Raw genomic sequence first — 21,061 nt, 5'->3', positions numbered from 1 at the left:
CCTTGTTGTGGTGACATGCCTGAGACCACCATAGAAACTCTTGTTGTAGGCAGGGAATGAGAGATATCATTGTGTCCAAGCTGTGGCTGTGTTGAGACCATACGCTTTTTAGGTACCACTGTAATTTCCTCATATGCAGCTTTGCAAATGGTATTAGTAGTATGCAAGATGCCATGAAGCCCAAGGCCTGCAGAATTTTTCTTGCAGGGAGTTGGGTCTTTGTTGCCACTGTTTTGAAATATTGATTCAGTTGTAGTTGTTTGTCTGGCGTCAGATAAGCCTTCTGGGCCGTTGTATTCAAGCTGGCACCCAGGAATGTCATATTTTGTGAGGGTACTAGTTATGATTTATTTTCGTTTACTGTGTACCCCAGGCAACTTAGAAGATGTTTTACAAAAGCCAGATGTTGTAGGAGGATGTCCTTGCTTTCTGCTTGGATGAGGCAGTCGTCCAGGTATGGGTATATTTGAATTCCTCTTTGTCTGCAGTATGCAATTACTGGTGCCAGGCATTTTGTGAAGACCCTGGGTGCAGTGGATAAGCCAAAGGGCAGTGCAGAGAATTGGTAGGGGGTTGAACCTGCAATGAAACGGAGGTATCTTCTGCAACTGTCTGATAGGGACATGCAGGTATGCCTCCTTGAGGTCCAACGTTACTAGCCATGCTTTCTTGCCCAACATGGGAAGAAGCTGCTGTAGTGTTAGCATCTTGGATTTGGGTACTTGTAAGAAGGTGTTTAGAATTGAAAGGTCCAGAATTGGTCTCCATGCATTGTCCTTTCTGGGGACTAGAAAGAGTCTTGAGTAAAATCCTCGGCCTTGCTCCCGTGTAGGTACCAGTTGAATGGCTCTAATGTTCATGAGAGCTGTAATTTGTTTTTGTGCCTCTGCCCATTGATTTTGTGGCAGGTTTGGCATTCCTCTTTTCATTGGCAAGGTGTGCAAATGGAATCTGTATCCTCGTGAAATTATGTCTAGGACCCATTTGTCCTTTGTAACGATGTGCCAGTTGTCTGAAAAAAGTGCGAGTTTTCCTCCCAAGGGAGCTGCCAAGAGAGTGTTGCTTGGCCAGATGAGGTGTAAGTCATTGAGTTTGCCTTCTAGTAGTTTGGGGCCTGTCTTCTCCTCCCTTCTGTGTTGCAGTGCCCCCATTGTCGAGGTTTGTATTGGGCTTGTGGTTGCCCTCTGCCTCTTGGACGTCTGTATTTAACCCTCTGTGCTCTGTCAGTAGCTGGAAAGGACCAATTTTTTGTTGGCCAATTTCTGCTGAAGCGAGGGGGCTGTACCTGTAGAAAATCTTTGACTGTCTGCATAGATTTTGCCTTATCCTCCATTTTCTTTAAGACTTCTTCTGCTTTAACTCCAAATAGGACATGCTGCCGTAAGGGAGCATCTAGAAGCTTTGCTTTAACATTATTAGGCAGAGTTTGTTCCTTTAAAGTACAGTTTTGTACCTACCATAAATGTAGATGTTCGAGTGCTCATACAGCTGCAGTCATAACAGATGGGGTTATCCTGCCGTCAGGCGGGACCTCGGTCGGCCGAATTCCAAAGTCTAGGTCTGGCGTTGGTTGTAGTCGCTTCTTCCCTGACGTCAGTGCGGCAGGGGTATAAAAGAACCAGCCAACGCCATCTTCTTCAGTTTTTCTTGTCCCAGAAGGAAGGCAAAACATAAACTTATGTAGTCATGCAATATAGAATAATCAAAAAACAGTAGTTTGCAAGCATATACACCATAAAAGAATACCCCAAATAGGTTGTATGAGAAGGTGTTTGTCATAAGGCCTGTCCTAAGAGGGGATGGAGGGAGGGAAACCTGGACTGCAGCTGTATGAGCACTCGAACATCTACATTTATGGTAGGTACAAAACTGTACTATGTTCATCGTGCATACAGCTGCAGTCATAACAGATGGGTAGAATCCCAAAGCTAAGTAGGGGTGGCAGGCACTAAGTGGAACTAGGAGGAGCCAGGATGCCCTGCAAGACAGTTGTTGCAAATCCCGCTCTAGATTTTGAGTAAAGTGGAAGGTGATAGTGTTTGGAGAAAGTGTGCACTGAACTCCAAGAGGCTGCTTCCAAAATGTCCTTGGTAGGGACCCCCCTGAGGAAAGCTGCAGAGGTAGCTGTGGCCCTTGTGGAGTGGGACCTGATGCTTGAAGGCACAGCCTTTCCATGAAATGAGTAACAAAAGCGTATGCAGTGGGCTATCCATTTTGAGATCGTCTGTTTGGGGATAGCCTTTCCTTGAGCACCTGTAGCATAGGACACAAAGAGTTGCTCGGATTTCCTGAATGGCTTTGTCCTGTCCAAATAATAACGTAGTTGTCTGTGAATGTCCAAGGAATGCAGTAGTCTTTCCCCTTTGTTTTGTGGGTTAGGGTAAAAGGTAGGTAAGTGGATAGTCTGATTCAAGGCTACACTGGATACTACCTTTGGCATAAAGGTAGGGTTGGTTCGTAAGGAAACTCTGTCCTGATGGAAAATGATGAAAGGTTGCACAGCCATGAGGGCCTGTAGTTCAAACCCTGCGTGCTGAGGTGATAGCCAGAAGGAAGGCTGTTTTCCATGACAAATATTGTAGTTCTGTTGAAGCAGCTGGCTCAAATGGAGGAAGGGTCAGTTTTTCCAATATGAAGTTGAGGTCCCAAGCAGGGACTGGTGGTTTCCTTGGGGGTTTTATATTCTTAGCCCCTCTGAGGAACTGTCTTAAGAGAGGATGAGAGAATAAAGGAGGATCCGTGTTGTATTGTGCAGAAATGGCTGAAGCATGGATTTTGATGGAGGAGAAGGAAAGACCACTGTTTAACATCTCAGCTAGGTACTGTAATATTTGAGGTATATTCATTACCCAGGGATTCTGGCCCTTTTTCTGATTCCAGCCACAAAACCGCCTCCATTTGGCGGAGTAGGCTTTTCTAGTAGAAGGTCTTCTGGCCTCCAAGATGACATCCTGCACCTCCTTGGAGAGGAGGGTCTGTTGTGAAATCAAGGGGTTCTCCATGCGGCTAGATTTAGGGTTTTGAGCTGGCTGTGAAGAGTTTTGAAGTTGTGCTGGGACAACAGAAGAGGCACTAGAGGTAGGATCCATGGTGGGGAATGCGTCAGGCTCTTCAGGAGTGGATACCAGTGTTGTCTTGGCCAGTCTGGAGCAATGAGAATCATTTTCGGCCTCTCTGCTCTGGCTTTTAATAGAACTTTGGGCAGCAGAGGGAGAGGCGGAAAGGCATAGCCTGTCAATGTTGTCCAACAGAAGGAAAGTGCGTCCACTTTCCAGGCCTGTGGATGATAGGTCCTTGTGCAAAATTTTCTCAGTTGGTAATTTCTGTGGGTAGCAAAGAGATCTATGTCTGGCTGTCCCCATGCCTGAGTTATCTTTGCGAAAACTTGAGGATGCAACTTCCATTCGTGTGGATCTGTCATATTTCTGCTTAGGCTGTCTGCCAGTGTGTTTTCCTTCCCTGGCAGGAATTGTGCCTGAAGTTGGATTTGCAATTCCAGAGCTGTGTTCCAAAGGGTCATGGCTAGTCTGCACAGGGGGTATGAATGGGTTCCCCCCTGTTTGTTTATGTACCACATCACTGTGGTGTTGTCTGTCCTTATAAATAGCTGGCCTGGATGCAGTAGGTCTTTGAAGGCCATAATAGCATTTTGCACTGCTAGCATTTCCTTTTGGTTGATGTGTAGGTGCTTCTCTTTTTGGGACCATTTTCCCTGAATGCACTGATCTTTCATGTGTGCCCCCCAGGCGTAGTCCGTCTGTTGTGATGATTTGATTTGCTTGAGGTATGCAGAAAGGGAGACCTTTGTTTCTTTGGCATGCTTGAGCCCACCACAGAAATTCCTTTTGAAGACATGGAATGAGTGGTATAATTGTTTCCAAACTGTGGCTATGTTGAGACCATAAGTTTTTTAGGTACCATTGAGGCTTCCTCATATGCAGCTTTGCACATGGGATCAGCAGGATGCAAGATGCCATGAATCCCACAGCCTGCAGGACTTTCCTTGCAGTCAGCCTGGTGAAGGTTGCCATTTTGCTGAAGTATTGAGATAGTTGCCCTTGTTTGTCTGGCGTGAGGTAGGCCATCTGGGTGTTTGTATTCAAGCTGGCACCCAGGAAAATTATTGTTTGAGAGGGCATTAGTTTTGATTTCTTTTTGTTGACTGTGTATCCCAGAAAGTTCAACAGTCTTATTACAAACGCCAGGTGTTTCAGAAGTATGTCCTTGCTGTCCGCTTGGATCAGGCAGTCGTCCAGATATGGGTATATTTGTATTCCTTGAAGTCTGCAGAAGGCAATTACTGATGTCAGGCAGTTCGTAAACACTCTGGGCGCAGTAGATAAGCCAAAGGGCAACGCAGAGAATTGATAATGGGTTGAACCTGCAAGAAATCTGAGGTATCTTCTGCAATCTTGTCTGATAGGGACATGCAGGTATGCCTCCTTGAGGTCCAATGTTACCAGCCAAGACTCCTTGCCCAGCATGGGAAGAAGCTGCTGTAATGTGAGCATCTTGAATTTTGGTACCTGTAAATGTGTGTTTAGGATGGATAGATCTAAAATAGGTCTCCAATCTTTGTCTTTCCTTGGTACCAGGAATAGTCTGGAATAAAACCCTTGACCTTGTTCTTTTGCAGGCACCTCTTGAATAGCTTTCATGTCCATGAGAGCTGAAATTTGTTTTTGTGCCTCTGCCCTTTGATTTTGTGGCATGTTTGGCATGTTTGGCATGCCTCTCATTTTTGGATGGGTGTGAAAGTGGAATCTGTAGCCTCTGTCTATAATGTCCAGGATCCATTTGTCTTTTGTGACAATATGCCAAATGTTTTGAGAATAATGCCAGTTTTCCGCCTAAAGGTGCTGCCATTAAAGCTTTGCTTGGCAGGTAAAGGGGAAAGTCATTGTGTCTGCTTTCTGAATGACTGTGATCTATCTTCTCCATCTCTTGGGGTTGGTGCTTGCCATTGCCTGGCTCTGAATGATCCTTGAGATAGCCCTCTACCTCTCAGGCGCCTGTATCTGCCTCTTTGAGGTCTGTCCGTGGCTGGAAAGGACCAATTTTTTGAAGGCCAGTTTCTGTTGAAACGTGGAGGTTGTACCTGCAGGAAATCTTTCACTGTTTGCATTGATCTCGCCTTTTCCTCCATTTTCTTTAGTACCTCCTCAGCTTTAACACCAAACAATACATCTTTTTGAAGAGGTGCATCTAGTAATTTAGCTTTGACATGATCTGGTAAGGCTTGTTCTTTGAGCCAAGCATGTCTACGTATGACAGACCCTGTAACAGCAGCTCTACATGAGGCCTCTAAAGCATCAAAACCACACTGCAAGGTATGTTTACCCACTTGCTCTGCACTATGCAACAAATACTGCAACTCTTAAATCTGGTTGCTCAGGTTGTGTCATTTTGCTTTTCAACTCCGGTAATAAAAACTGTTGATACTTTAACATATGGAACTGACAGTTTAATGCCCTCATGGTTAAAGTGGCCGAGGTATACACCTTTTTCCCCCCACCTTTCCAAAGCTCTGGAATCTCTCTCTGAAGGTAATGGGTTTTTAGCAGTAGAAGCCTTAATTCCCTTGGGACCCTGTGAAATAGTTTCTGGGTCAGCAGTAGTCCTCAGGGGGGGAGACCAATCAGAGTCTTCAAAAGGAGAATATGTATATTCCTGGTCCTCAGAATGTTCAGAGGTAATAGAGGCTTGATCTGAGGAAGGGTAGTCTTCCTCTAATGTGGGCCTTTTGTCCTTGGGGGGGTTGAGAACCCCTGATAAGAGTTATCAAATCCTCAGCCATTTTGAGCATCTGTTTTTTAGGCATGGGGCCTTGAGAGGGGGTATGTGGCCCTTGTTTTTTAGTTTTCATGGCTGCTTTAGATTTTGTGAAACCCTTAATAGAGAAGGAGGAAGGCCTGAAGACACCTTGAGAAATGGCAGGCCTGTCTAAACTCTGGGTTTCCCCGCCAAAAGTGGCGTCGGTATCTGTAGTCGGAATGGGGGCTGAGGAGCCTGCGACCTCGGGCACAGAAGACACCGGCAATGAAGTGCCATCGGTACTCAGGGGCTGCGTAGGCGCCTCGCTGAGAACCGGAGAACCGGTAGTCGGCCTTAGTGTGGTGTCAGTAGAAATCGCGGACCTCGTATGTCGGTCCTTATCTTTGCGTCTTTTACTCAAAACTGGAGTCGGAGTATCTGAGGACATAATATAATTAAATTTTTTTACCAAAATAGTGATGGGCGAACTCCGCCCGACGCTTAATAGTGCGTTTGTTGAATCTAGCACAAAAACGGCAGGCCGAGACGTCGTGGTCTGGGCCTAAGCAAGGAATACAGAAAGAGTGGAAATCCTTATGCGGTATTTGCTTCCCACATGAAATGCAATTATTAACTTTGTCTGACATCGGTCTGAGGCAAGAAAAGTTTCCCCAACGGGGTACTTAGCTTTCAAGAAGACTTCGGCTGAAATATTTTCATAAATCTCAGGAGCTGGCCGACCGGCACTTGCGAACTGCTTCTGCTTCGGGCACCGCACGGCAAGAAAGACTGAAGATGGCGTCGGCTGGTTCTTTTATACCCCTGCCGCACTGACGTCAGGGAAGAAGCGACTACAACCGACGCCGGACCTAGACTTTGGTACTCGGCCGACCGAGGACCCGCCTGACAGCAGGATAACCCCATCTGTTATGACTGCAGCTGTATGCTCGATGAACATCCAAGCATGCCTACGTATAACAGACCCAGTGACAGCTGCTCTGCAGGAAGCCTCTAAAGAATCAAACCCACATTGTAAAGTATGTTTGTCCACCTGTTCAGTTGCATGCAACAGATCCTGCATTTCTTTCAATTCAGACTGTTGAGGGAGTGTGCTCATTTTTTGTCTTAACTGAGACATTAGAAATTGCTGATATTTTAGCATGTGAAATTGGCAATTTAGTGCTCTCATAGCTAGAGTGGCTGAGGTGTAAACCTTTTTCCCCCACCTGTCTAGTGCTCTGGAGTCCCTTTCAGAGGGTACAGGATTTTTTGCCATAGAAGCCTTAGCCCCTTTGGGACTCTGGGAGATAGTCTCTGGATCAGCAACAGGGCTTTTATAAAGGAATTTGTGGGAGTCAGGCACTCTATAGTATCTGTCTGGTTTGGCTGGAGCAGGAGGCAGAGAATCTGGGTTCAAACTAGATTCTACGTAAACATCATCCACAATGTCTAAAACTGGGGGGATGGCAAGAGGTCTGTGCTGTGGGAGTAAAAGAAACTCTCTGAGCCTTTTCTTTGAGTCAGAGTAGTCCTGACCTTCCCAGTGAAAATGTTCCCTCAGTGTGTAAAGTTTCCCCAAAGGAGTAGTCTTCAGGGGGAGAAGCTGAGGGAATGGAATCCTCAGCATCAGAATCTTCATAAGGAAAAAAAGAGTAATCTTGGTCCTCAGAGGAGCCTGAGGAAATAGACACTTGATCAGAGGAGGCATAATCTTCCTCTTGTCTAGGCCTTTTGTCGGGTCGGGGTTGGGAACCCCTGATGAAAGAGATCAAATCTTCCGCCATTTTAAGCATCTGTTTCTTAGGCATGGGGCCTTGAACTGGAGATTGAAGTGCAGTCTTTTTTGGTTTAACAGGAGTCTTAAGCTTAGGATACGTTTTGATGGTGAGCGTAGTTGGTCTGAAGACGCCTTCAGAAACCAAAGGTGTTTCTGCAGCACCGGCATCTCTTTCTGCAGTGTCGTCGGTAAGGGCTAAACAAAATGGCTGCGTCGACCTAGCACTCTCCGCCAAAGGCTCCGAAGTGGTCTCGGGTTCCAAATCTGCAGTAGCCAGGGGCTGCGTAGGAGCCTCACTGAAGACCAGTGAACCGGAGACCGGCCCAGCCGAGGCCTCGGAGTCTGGCTTGGGTCTAGGTTGCCTGTCCTTATCCTTGCGTTTTTTGTGCACGCTGGTAGTAGGTTGCTCCGACGGCATTGTGTAGTTAAATTTTCTACCGAAGTAGTGTCGTGCGAAATCAAAGCATCTTTTTATAGTACGCTTATTGAACCTAGCACAAAAACGACAACCAGTAACGTCGTAGTCTGGGCCTAGGCAAGGTATGCAGTAAGAATGAAAATCCTTATGAGGTATTTGCTTCCCACAAGAAATACAATTGTTAACTTTTTCTGACATCGGTCTGAGGCAAGAAAAGTTTCCCCAATGGGGTACTTAGCTTTATTGAAGACTTCGGATCTGAAATTCGACTTCGAAAATCTCAGGAGTTGGCCGACCGGCACTTGCGAACTGCTTCTGCTTCGGGCACCGCGCGGCAAGAAAGACTGAAGAAATTGGCGTCGGATGCATTATATATACCCCTGGCACACTGACGTCAGGGAAGAAGCGACAGCAACCGATGCCGGACCAAGAATTTGGAATTCTGGCCGACTGCGGGACCGCCTGACAACAGGATAACCCAAGTGTGATGACTGCAGCAGGGTAACTCGATGAACATCTGCCACGACCTTGGTGAATACCGTGGGGCTGTGGTGAGACCGAAGGGGAGGGCATGGAAAGTACAGTTTTGTACCTACCATAAATGTAGATGTTCGAATGTCTTCACTGCTGCAGTCATTACACTTGGGTTATCCTGCCGTCAGGCGGGCCCGCAGTCGGCCTGAGTTCCAAAGTCTTGGTCTGGCGTTGGTTGCTGTCACCTCTTCCCTGACGTCAGTGCGCCAGGGGTATATAAGCAGCAGCTGACGCCATTTTCTTCAGTTTTTCTTGCCCCAGATGTCAGGTGCCCCCAAAAATGGTAGGCAATACATATTGCTAGTAAAACATACAAAAAAGGTAACAATAAAGCCTTCATTAACCAGCAAATACACCACAAAGGTAATATAGGTTAGTCCCAGATAAGAAAGAGGGGTTGGTGGGTGGGTAACCTGGACTGCAGCAGTGAAGACACTCGAACAGTTATGGTAGGTCCAAAACTGTACTATGTTCATCGTGTTTCACTGCTGCAGTCATTACACTTGGGTAGAATCCCAAAGATGAGTTTGGGTGGCTGGCTCTATAGAGGATTTGGTGTGGCTATGAGGCCCTGCAGCACTGCAGTGGCAAAGCCAGCTCTGGATCTAGAATAAAGAGGCAAATGGTAATGCTTGGTAAAGGTGTGCACTGAACTCCAAGTTGCAGCTTCCAAGATATCTTTGGTAGGTACTCCTCTAAGGTAGGCAGTAGAAGTAGCAGTTGCCCTAGTGGAATGTGGTCTAATGTTAGATGGTACAGGTTTCCCATGCTGTGTGTAGCAGAACCGGATACAGTGTCCTATCCACTTTGAAATGGTCTGTTTTGAAATTGCCTTTCCCTGTGATCCTGCAGCATACGATACAAACAATTGTTCAGTTTTTCTGAAAGCTTTTGTTTTGTCCAAGTAGAAGTGTAATTGCCTGTGTATGTCCAAGGAATGTAGAAGTCTCTCCCCCTTTATTCTGGGGATTTGGATAAAAGGTTGGCAAGTGAATAGTTTGGTTAAGAGCCACACTGCATACCACCTTAGGCATAAAGGAAGGGTTTGTTCTTAAAGAAACCCTGTCTTGGTGGAAAATGATGAAAGGCTCCACTGCCATTAGTGCCTGTAGTTCTGAGACTCTTCGTGCTGAGGTTATTACCAGAAGCAGAGCAGTTTTCCATGATATATATTTTAACTCTGCTGAATTGGCTGGTTCAAAAGGAGACAAAGTGAGCTTTTCCAAAATGAAATTGAGGTCCCAAGTTGGTGTTGGTGGCCTCCGGAGCGGTCTTATGTTTTTAGCCCCTCTGAGGTACTACTTTAGCAAAGGGTGAGAAAAAATAGGAGGATCTGTGTTGTAATGAGCCGAGATGGCAGAAGCGTGAATCTTAATGGATGAGAAGGACAGTCCTTTGTCCAGCATCTCAGTCAAGTATTGTAGTATCTGAGGAATGTTAGGGACCAGAGGATCAAGGTGTTGAGACTGGTTCCAGGCACAGAATCTCTTCCACTTTTCTGAATAAGATTTTCTGGTGCTAGGCCTCCTGGCCTTCAAAATGACATCCATAACAGCTTTAGAGAGAGAAGTTGTCTGTTTGGCCATTGAATCTTCCATGCAGCCGGGTTTAACATTTTGAGCTGACTGTGCAGTATCTGATTGTTTTGCTGAGTCAGAAGGTGTGGAATTTGAGGCAAAATCCAAGGTGGACCTTGAGCTAAGTTCTTTAAGATTGGGTACCAGTGCTGGCGTGGCCAGTCTGGAGCAATCAGAATCATCTGTGGTTTGTCTTGTCTGGCTTTTAGGAGTAACTTTGAAAGGAGAGGCAGTGGTGGGAAGGCATAAACGCTTAGGTTTTTCCAGCTGAACGAAAGAGCATCCACTTTCCATGCTTGTGTGTGATAAGTCCTTCTGCAGAATTTTTGTAGTTGGCAATTCAGTGGTGAGGCAAAGAGATCTATGTCCGGGCACCCCATTTTTGCATTATCATGCATGGATTCTTAGCCGTGGAAGCCTTAACCCCTTTTGGACCTTGGGAAATAGTTTCTGGGTCTGCAACAGGGTTTTTATAAAGAAATTTGTGAGAGTCAGGGACTCTGTAGTATCTGTCTGGCTTGACTGGAGCTGGGAGTAAAGAATCAGGGTTTAAACTAGATTCCAATAACACATCATCCACAATGTCCAACACTGGTGGAATAGCAAGGGGCCTGTGCTGAGGCAGCAAAAGAAAGTCTCTGAGCCTTTTCTTGGATTCTGAGTAATCCTGGGCCTCCCAATGGAAATGCTCCCTCATGGTATGTAAAGTTTCCCCAAAAGAGTAATCCTCAGGAGGAGAGGCTGAAGGAATGGATTCTTCAGTATCAGAATCCTCATAGGGGGGTAAAGAATATCCCTGGGCTGAAGAGGAATCAGAAAATATTGAAACCTGGTCCGAGGAATCATAGTCTGTATCCTGCCTAGGCCTTTTATCAGGAGGGGGATGGGAACCCCTGATCAAAGTTATCAAGTCTTCGGCCATCTTGAGCATCTGTTTTTTAGGCATGGAGGCCTGTCCAGGTAAATGCTGCACTTGCTTCTTTGTCTTTAGTGTAGGCTTAGTCTTGGCTGTAGTTGTAATGATAAGTTGAGTAGGCCTGAAGACACCCTCAGAAGCAGATGCCTGCTCAGCGGCTCCGGACCCATCTGAAGGGTTAATCTCCGTTGGCCCAACACCTTGAGGCTCCAGAGGCCTAGGCACCTCCACGTGGGAGTCGGACGCGGCCTGTGGTTCTGAGGTAGCGCGTGTCAGGGGCTGCGAAAGTGCCTCACTGAAAACTGGCGAACCGGCGACTGGCCTAGAAGAGGCTTCGTCGTCAGTTTTGGACCTCGGAAGCCTTTCCTTATCTTTATTTTTGCGCTTTTTATGCATTCCGGTCGTTGGTTGTTCTGACGGCATTGTGTAATTAAAACCTTCGCTCAAAATAATGCCGAGCAAAATCAAACCGATGCTTAATAGTGCGTTTGTTAAATCTAGCACAAAACCAACAACTAGTGACGTCGTGGTCTGGGCCTAGGCATGGAATACAGTAAGAATGAAAATCCTTATGAGGTATTTGCTTCCCACAAAAAATACAATTATTAACTTTTTCTGACATCGGTCTGAGGCAAGAAAAAATTTTCCCCAACGGGGTACTTAGCTTTATTGAAGACTTCGGTTCTGAAATCAAATTTGAAATCTCAGGTGTAGGCCGACCGGCATTTGCGAACTGCTTTTGCTTCGGGCACCGCGCAACAAGAAAGACTGAAGAAAATGGCGTTGGCTGCTTCTTATATACCCCTGGTGCACTGACGTCAGGGAAGAGACGACAGCAACCGACGCTGGACCAAGACTTTGGAACTCAGGCCGACGGCAGGATAACCAAAGTGTAATGACTGCAGCAGTGAAACACGATGAACATCTGGTAATGACTGGCCCCTATCTGGAAGTGGAGAAACCTCCTGGAGTGTCTGTTCATCTTTATATGATAGTATGCATCCTGGAGATCTGTTGAGCACATCCACTCGTTCCCCTGCAGATAGGGCAGGATGGACTGCAGAGTGACCATCCAGAATTTTTCCTTGGCAACTGTCAGGTTTAGGTTGGAAAGATCCAGAATGGGTCTTAAATCCCCCATTTTCTTTGGCACCAAAAAGCACCTGGAATAGATGCCCAATCCGGATTAATCTGAGAGGACAGGTTGGATGACTCACTTCTTTAACAGCTGGTCTATTTCGAGAGCTGCCACCTCCCTTTGCGTGGGTGGGACGTCTGGGAGGTGTCTTCAGGGAGGAGGTGACTAAGAAGGGGATGGAGTAGCCTCTGGATATAATTTGTAGCACTCAACGGTCTATTGTAACGGACTCCCACTCACTTGGGTGTAACGAGAGACGACCACCCCCAACTGCCGCCAGAGAAGAGCAGTTGAGCAACCTCTCAGGACTGCTGTGCGGGCCCCATCTATATCATATCATCGACAACTTAGGTTGTCGAATCCTAAAACATCGACACCTAAGTTTCGAAAGCTTACAATAGAGAATGGCCACATAATCTAATTATTTCCTTGGGAAAGAATTTGTGTGGCCATCCGTAAACAAAATAAACATACCCAAACATATTGGGGGGGGGGTTTGCCCCCCCACCCCTAATGTGAGAGACTGTGCCGCCCACCCCCCAACTAAATATACCAACTCTGAGATTGCTCTACAATGGGGAAAGGGCAAATCCCCATTCGCTATTGTAAGCTTTCGATGCTTGGGTGCGGATGTTTAAGCATTCGACAACCTAAGCTGTCGATAATACAGTAGGAACCCATGCAGTCCTGTCAGAGAAACATTCTCGAGACCCAAAATTCCTTGGACCCCCTCTGACTCTGGGCTGGCGTCTAGCGTAACCTCCTCTACCTCTGGGGGAAGACGAGTCCTGAGTGTCCCCGGTGTACTGAGATTTTCAGAATCACATCTTCTTTGTCCCTCACCAATTCCTTGAAAAGAATCTTTGACGGGAAGAGAGGCAGACCCCGATGGCAGACAGTGTCTTCCTATCCTATTCACTCTGGACCAGAGTCTCGTGCACATACTTCCCAAACAGGAAAGAACCATCATAGCAAAGGACACCTTAAAGGGTTCAGAGAACTGACATAGCCAGAGCCAGGTGTGTTGTCTCATGGCAACGCTGGAGCCGGCCACCCTTGCTGCTTTTTCTGTAGCATGAGAAAGGAGGTGCGTGGACATACTGGAGACCACTTTTAGAGTGACCATCCATGTGGAGAAGGCCTGTTTCTTCTCCGGCAACATGGACTCCGGGAGTGACTCCGCTACCTCCTTGACCAGATCCCGCTGAAGTCGAATAACATGTGCCAAATAATTCAGCGCCCTTATAGAAAAGGTAGCTGAAGCATAGATCCGCTTCCCTAGGTGGTCCATAGTCCTTGACTCTCGATCTGGAGGATGGACTGTGGAGCGCTCCTGAGTGAGCTCTTTCTTTGTGGTGGCTGCCACCACCATCCCGTCTACAGAAGACCTCTTACTTCAGCTAGTCATGTCAGGGGGGGTAAGGACCTTATCTAGACGTCTAGGCCATGGTGTCTGGCTCCTTCTATGCCTGAGATGTAATGAGGTCCATAAGTAGATCCATGGGAGGGGACACCCAGGAAGTAGATGGATCTATGCCAAAAGCCTCCAGGAACACAGACTAGTCGGGGGTTGGCTTTTGGGAGGACCCCCCCCCTTTGATGGAGAAGTTCCATGATGTCCCCAAAGGAAACATAGTCAGGGGGTGATCTGGGGGAGCCTTCCCCTTCCTCCAATTCGGTATCATCTGTAAGGGACTCTGGAGAGGAGTCCAGGTGCCTCCTTTTGCATGACTGTTTGCAGGGAACCTCCTCGGTGGGACTCTCTGAGGGGGACTCACAAACCACCTTTTGTGTTCCGATGGGAGCTAAATGGGGCAAATCAGGCATACTCTGTCCCAAAGAGGACAAAATGGTTGGAGCCGCACCCAGGGCCTCGGGGCAGAATCGGAAGAGGAAATGGTCAGAGGTCTTGACCCACTCGAGAGGACCCTCTCCACCACGTCGAACACCGAAGGACAGAGAGCTCCCGAGGTTACCAAAGAGCTGGCCACTCTCCTCTGGTCCGATGAGGGAGTAGGAGCCCCCTGGAGCCGAGATGCCAAGGGGTAGACTGCATTCCAAAAAACTTGGAGCTGACAGAACCCCCTCGGATCTGACCCCAAGGCTATGGCTCCGAGAGCTTGGATCCAAACTAGTCGGATCCGACACACTCAAGGCAATGGCCAGCATCGAGGTACTGGGTACCGTTGGCACTGACCCCCTGACCCCAAGACCTCTCGGTTCCAAGGGCAAAAAAACATAGGTCAGATTGGAGAAGGAGCAGCTGGTGTAAAAAAGGGATGCGAAACCCCCCCCCCCCACTCCAGAGGGAGAGGGGGTTGGCAAGACTCCCAACTGGATCTGGGAGCGTATAAATTTCCAGATAATTTTATCCATCTCACCCTCACAAACTGCGCGTAGAGTGCAAAGAAGATGCCACTGACACTGGCCTGCTGGTGGTGGGAAGCACTAGAGTACGGTCTAGACTCCTTCGGCTCCGGAGAAAATCTGGGTGAACAGAGCCAAGGAGTACTAGGCCTCGGGGGAGTCCTGATCTTGGGAGGTGGACCCGCAGGAGCAGAACGGTAAGGCGACCTCTTCCTCGGCTTGTCTTTCTTAGGTTTATCCCCCTCCACAGGCCTGGAAACAGCAGGTTGAGTCCTAGGGGCCTGGGAAGGGGACAAAGCAGTAGCGGCCACAGACACGGCCGAGCTGGTAGTAGCAGGGACAGCCGTACCCGAAGCTGGCAGGAGACCCTTCATAACTAACTTAGCCCTCCTGTCTTTAAGGGCTCTCAGGTTAAAGCCCACACAAACAGAGCAGGCTGTCAGTAAATGTGATGTACCTAAGCACACCACGCACAGAGTGTGGCCATCAGTTGGAGAGAGCTTGTGGTCACATAATGTGCACTTCCTGAAGACAGGCTTAGGAGCATCTACCACGCCTACGAAGACACACACACAGACACACACAGAGAAAGACAGACAGACACACACACACAGACACACACACAGACAGACACACACACAGACAGACACACACACAGACAGACACACACACAGACACACACACAGACACACACACACAGACATACACACACACAGACAGACACACACAGACAGACACAGACACACACACACACACACACACAGACAGACACAGACACACACACACACAGACAGACACACACACACACACACACACACAGACAGACACAGACACACACAGACAGACAGACACACACACAGACAGACACACACGCTATCACACACAAATCCCTAGGGGTGACAGAGGATGAAAGAACTACCACAAAAGATCTACACACAAACTTTGTTTTTAACATGACGCACAATGCAAGGTAGGGGAGGTTAAAAGGGGAAGAGAAGGAGAATCTACACAAAAAGCGACACTTACCCAACAATAAGCCTGGAGCTCAGCGACCATGATGCTATGCTTTTCAGCAGCAAACAAGATCCGAGGGAAGGAAGGAAGAAGACATAAGGGCATTACAGGTAAGGAGAGGAGCTTGGAGCAGATGCTAGTGAAGCAGCAGTCTCAGATTCCATCAGACTACCCACAGGTTGATGAACAAATTAAGTCAACTACTTCAGAACAAATAGACTCCTGACGACCACCACCACACAAAAAAAGTATTTTTGAAAGGGGGCTTGCCGATCACTGGACCTCCACTATTAAATAAATATACTCCACCTTTGAGATCGCACAACAGTGCGGAAAGGAGAAAATTGCCCTTCACAAAAACATTAACTAACACAAATGTCCAGTGACACACACCCCAAAACACATCCCAAGGCCCAAAACAAAGCATTTCTGTAATCCCTGACCCCACAACAGACCAAGGCTCACACAAGCAAAATAAAATTAGAGACACAGCATGTAAATACTATACATGTATTACAGATAACTTGGTTACTCAACCAAATTAGCAGCTGTCACACACAAAAGTGGATAAAACCAATAGTCTATCATACTGATGTAATATACACACAAAAACATTTTATACAAAGTGGGTATACCCACATACAGTAGAAAATCAACAGCACACGTTATCAAAGACTAACTGTATTTTCATTCTTGAAAAAAAAAATGCTCTGGATTATTACTCGATTCAGCTTTTATTGTACTGTTATCACAATGCACTTTAGAAAATGAATGAGATTTAAGTATGCAAAGTATTACACAAAAATTAAGGAAAAAATAGCTGAAGTACATACTAAATAAAACAAATTTCAATATATAAAATGAATGCTACTAAAACTATAAATAATATGTGCACATTAGCAGAAATCAGTAACAAAACGGCATATAAATCATATCATATTTAGAACATAAAACAAAAACAGTATCTCAGAATCAGACAGTAAAAATAACCAATACCTCAAAAAGACATGCATGGAATATGAAACATATGGCAATGTCTGAAGACATCCACTGTAAATGAGAATATAACAAAAGCGAAGACGAATATACCAAAATCAAAGAGAGAGCTCAGAAAGCAAAAATTAAAATTTAAAGACTACATTTTTAGGAAGGCAAACATGGACAGTAGCACAGACAGAATTGCTGTGGAGTTTTTATATTTAGCATACAGTAAGAAATAACATATCACTTAATTCCAAGCCTGCCAATACTCCAGTGCTCAAAAGAAAGATTTACTTACATCTCCCACGCACACGGGATCAAGTTTGGGCAAACGATACACTGCTAAGCTATTAGGATTGTCTCCTCCAGTAGCCAACAGACTCTTTGATGGATTTAACTCAATTGCATGAATTCCACACCCTAACTGGTCTAATGAATCAACAGGTGGCTCATGATCTTTCAGCATAGGAACCTTTGTAATCTGACTGTTGAGAACATCGACCACAAACAACTAGAGAAAGAATGAGAGGGAGGGAAAAAAAAGTTAATGCCCCTGTCAATATATTAAATCATACTTGCATTTCACTAATGCCATTTATTACCTGTATTACTGTACTATCTATTGTTAATTGCTTTCTAATTAACTTGCATTTGTTTAATTTACTGGAGCTTTTCTTCCCAGGACTCCACTGAAAAAGTACAGTTGTGTACACTTACCATAAATGTAGATGTTCGAGTGTATTCACTGTTGCAGTCATTACATTTCGGTAATCTGCTGGCAGGTTGTCCTCAGTCGGCCTGATTAACAAAGTCTTGGGTCCTGCATCGGTTGCTGTCCCTTCTTCCATGACGTCAGGTCATCAGGGGTATAAAACATGCAGCCGACACCATTAGATCAGCTTTTCTTGCCCCAGATGTCAGGTGCCCCCAAATGGGGAGCAAAAAAATATATATGTATATAATTTAAAACACAAAAAATATACCTCCAAACAAAACCAAATACACCAAAAAGGCTTTTAAGCATAGTAATAGAAAGTAGAGGTGTAGTAAGAGACAAACAGGGGCCTGGGGGTGGGTAACCAGGACTGCAACAGTGAATACACTCGAACATCTACATTTATGGTAAGTGTACACAACTGTACTACATGTTTCACTGTTGCAGTCATTACACTTGGGTAGAATCCCAAAGCTATGGTTGGGAGGATGGATTTATACAGCATTAGGAGCAGCTATAAGGCCCTGTAGGACAGCAGTGGCAAAGCCAGCTCTGGATTTAGAGAAGAGAGGCAAATGGTAATGTTTGGTGAACGTATGAACTGAGCTCCAGGTAAGCAGCTTCTAGAATGTCTCTGGTAGGAACCCCTCTGAGAAAGGCTGCAGAAGTAGATGCAGCTCTGGTGGAATGAGACCTGATCCACTTGGAGATAGGTTTACCATGGTACATGTAGCAAAAACAAATGCAATGGCTTATCCACTTGGAAATAGTCTGCTTTGAAATAGCTTTTCCCTCTGCCCCTGCAGCAAATCTCACCAATAGTTGCTCAGATTTTCTTAGAGATTTCGTTCTGTTTAAGTAGAATCGAAGCTGTCTGTGTACATCCAATGAATGCAAAATCCGCTCACCCTTGTTCTGTGGATTGGGGAAGAAAGTTGGCAGATAAATGGTCTGATTAAGAGCCACACTGGATACCACCTTAGGCATGAAAGATGGATTGGTCCTGAGAGCCACCCTGTCCGGATAAAAAATAATTAAAGGCTCCACTGCCTTAAGAGCCTGTAATTCTGAAATCCTTCTAGCTGAAGTGACTGCTAAAAGGAAAGTTGTTATCCAGGAGAGAAATTTTAGGTCTGCAGTAGCAGCTGGCTCAAAAGGAGGAAGAGTGAGTTTTTCCAAAACAAAATTTAGGTCCCATGCAGGAGTTGGTGCTCTCCTGGGAGGTCTTAAATTTTTGGCCCCTCTGAGATACTGCTTTAGTAGAGGATGAGAGAAGAGGGGAGGTGCTGTGTTGTAATGAGCTGAAATGGCAAAGGCATGGATTTTTATGGAAGAAAAATATTGGCCCTTGTGAAACATCTCAGTTAAGTATTGCAGAATCGGAGGAATACTGGGCATTGCTCTGCTTATTCCTTGTGACTGGTTCCAGGCACAGAATCTTTTCCATTTGTCAGCATAAGATTTTCTAGTACTAGGCCTTCTAGCCTCCAAAATGACATCCATCACTGGTTTGCTTAGGGTGAAATTAGTTGATTAGCCATGCTGCAAGATTCAAAGTTTGGAGCGGAGTGCGAAGAATTTTGTAGTTCTGCTGAGACAGTAGGTAAGGTGTCTGAGGCAGGTGCCACAGAGGAAGATGTGACACATTGCGCAGGAGTGGGTACCAGTGCTGGCGAGGCCAGTCTGGAGCAATCAGAATCATTCTTGGTTTGTCCTGTTTGACTTTTAGTAGGACTTTGGAGAGCAGAGGCAGAAGGAGAAAGGCATAGACTGATAGGTTTTTCCAGTTGAATGATAGAGCATCCACTTTCCAAGATTTTTTGTGATGAATCCTTGTGCAGAATTTGTCCAACTGATAGTTGTGGGGTGAAGCAAAAAGATCCATGTCTGGGTTCCCCCATTTGCATGTCAACATGGTAAAAACTTGTGGTTCCAATTTCCATCCGTGTGGGTCCGTACGATTTCTGCTTAGGTCTGCCAGAGTATTTAGCTTTCCTGGCAGGAATTGAGCTTGTAGTTGTATCTGATAGGCCAAGGCAGTGTTTCACAATGCCATGGCTAGTCTGCAAAGGGGGTAGGAATGTGTAACCCCCCTGCTTGTCTATGTACCACATAACTGTGGTGTTGTCTGTCTGTATCATTAGTTGTCCTGGATGAAGGTAGTTCTTGAAGGCTGTCAGAGCATTCTGTACAGCTAGCATCTCCTCCTGATTGATATGTAGGTGCATTTGATTTGGGCTCCATTTGCCCTGAATGCACTTTCCTGCCAGTTGAGCTCCCCCCCCCCCCAAGCATAGTCTGATGCGTCTGTTGTTAGGGTTTGTGTGGCAGGGGTTGGAGTGAATGGCAGTCCCTTGTTTTGGTGGCAGGCCTCTGCCCACCATAGGAACTCTAGCAGCAGGCAAGGTAAAATAGGAATCATTGTTTCCAGGCTGTGACAATGTTGACTCCATAAACTTTTAGGCACCACTGAAGTTTCCACATATGCAGTCTTGCATATGGAATTAGAAGAATGCAGGAGGCCATGAACCCCAAGGCCTGCAGAATTTGTCTTGCAGATAACTGGGTTTTTGTGGCCACCTGTTTGAAGTAAGTCATCAATTGAACTTGCTTTTCTGGCATAAGGTAAGTCATCTGGGCAGCTGTATTCAAGCTTGCACCCAAGAATGCAATTTTTTGAGGGGGTACCAGTTGTGATTTATTTTCATTTATGGTGTACCCTAGACAAGTTAGAACCCTTTTTGCAAACGCCAGATGCTTTAGAAGAATGTCCTTGTTTTCTGCCTGAATTAGACAACTGTCCAGGTATGGATAAATTTGAATATTTCTTTGCCTGCAAAATGCAATTACTGGTGCCAGGCACTTTGTGAAGACTCTGGGCATAGTAGATAAGCCAAAGGGCAGTGCAGAGAACTGGTAATGCAAGTAGCCTGCTTTGAAGTGGAGGTATCTTCTGCAAGATTCCCTGATTGGGATATGCAGGTAAGCCTCTTTTAAGTGTAGAGTTACCAACCAGGCATCTTTGCCTAGCATAGGTAGTAACCATTGAAGAGTCAGCATCTTGAATTTTACAATGTCCAGAAATGTATTTAGAATGGATAAGTCCAGAATTGGACGCCATGATTTGTCTTTCCTGGGTACCAGGAAAAGTCTTGAATAGAAACCTTGTCCCTTTTCCGCTTCTGGTACCGGCTGAATAGCCCCCATGTTCATGAGGGACAGAACTTGTTTATGTGCCTCTGCCCACTGATTTGGGGGCAGTTCTAGCCATCCATTTGGGATTGGCAACGTGTGGAAATGAAATCTGTATCCCCGGGATACTATATTTAAAACCCATTTGTCCTGGGTAATAAGTTGCCAATTTTTTGCATGAAGTGCCAGCTTTCCCCCCAAAGGGCCGGCTAAGAGGTACGCACTTGGTGAGTGTAGAGGGAAGTCATTGAGACTGTTTAGCATAGGGAGGTAACTTGTTGTTTACAGATTTGGAAATAGAGGCACCCCATTGTTTGGTTCTAAAAGTAACTTGTGACTGAAACCTGGAGCCTTTGGAATGTCTGGATTTGACTTGAGTGGCTCTCAAAGGTACTGGAAAGGACCAGTTCTTAGTAGGCCAGTGTCTACTAAATCTTGGAGGTTGCAGTTGTAAGAAATCTTTCACAGTTTGCATAGATTTAGCTTTATCTTCCATCTTTTTAACACTTCTTCAGTCTTACTACCAAAGAGACAGTCCTGTTGTAAAGGAGCATCCAACATTTTTGCTTTAACATGGTCAGGCAAAGTTTGCTCTTTGAGCCAAGCATGCCTTCACAGCACAGAGCCAGTTACAGCAGCCCTCCAAGAGGCCTCCAAGGAATCAAAACCACACTGTAA

At 45.9% G+C, this 21,061-nt stretch overlaps 1 protein-coding gene across 1 annotated transcript in view; it reads right to left on the bottom strand.

The window, feature by feature from the left end:
* Positions 1-21,061, bottom strand: part of DCAF12 (DDB1 and CUL4 associated factor 12) — a 1,353,454-nt gene that overhangs the window by 938,640 nt on the left and 393,753 nt on the right. The window contains exon 3 of the mRNA XM_044078016.1: positions 16,775-16,987. Coding sequence (XP_043933951.1) covers positions 16,775-16,987 — 213 coding nt within the window. The remainder of the gene's footprint in view (positions 1-16,774; positions 16,988-21,061) is intronic.

This window comes from Protopterus annectens, chromosome 1.part1, assembly GCF_019279795.1.
Source record: "Protopterus annectens isolate FY-2018-M chromosome 1.part1, PAN1.0, whole genome shotgun sequence".
NCBI lineage: Eukaryota > Metazoa > Chordata > Ceratodontiformes > Protopteridae > Protopterus > Protopterus annectens.
Note: the sequence above shows the minus strand (reverse complement) of the source record. Positions and strands in the feature narration are given on the sequence as shown.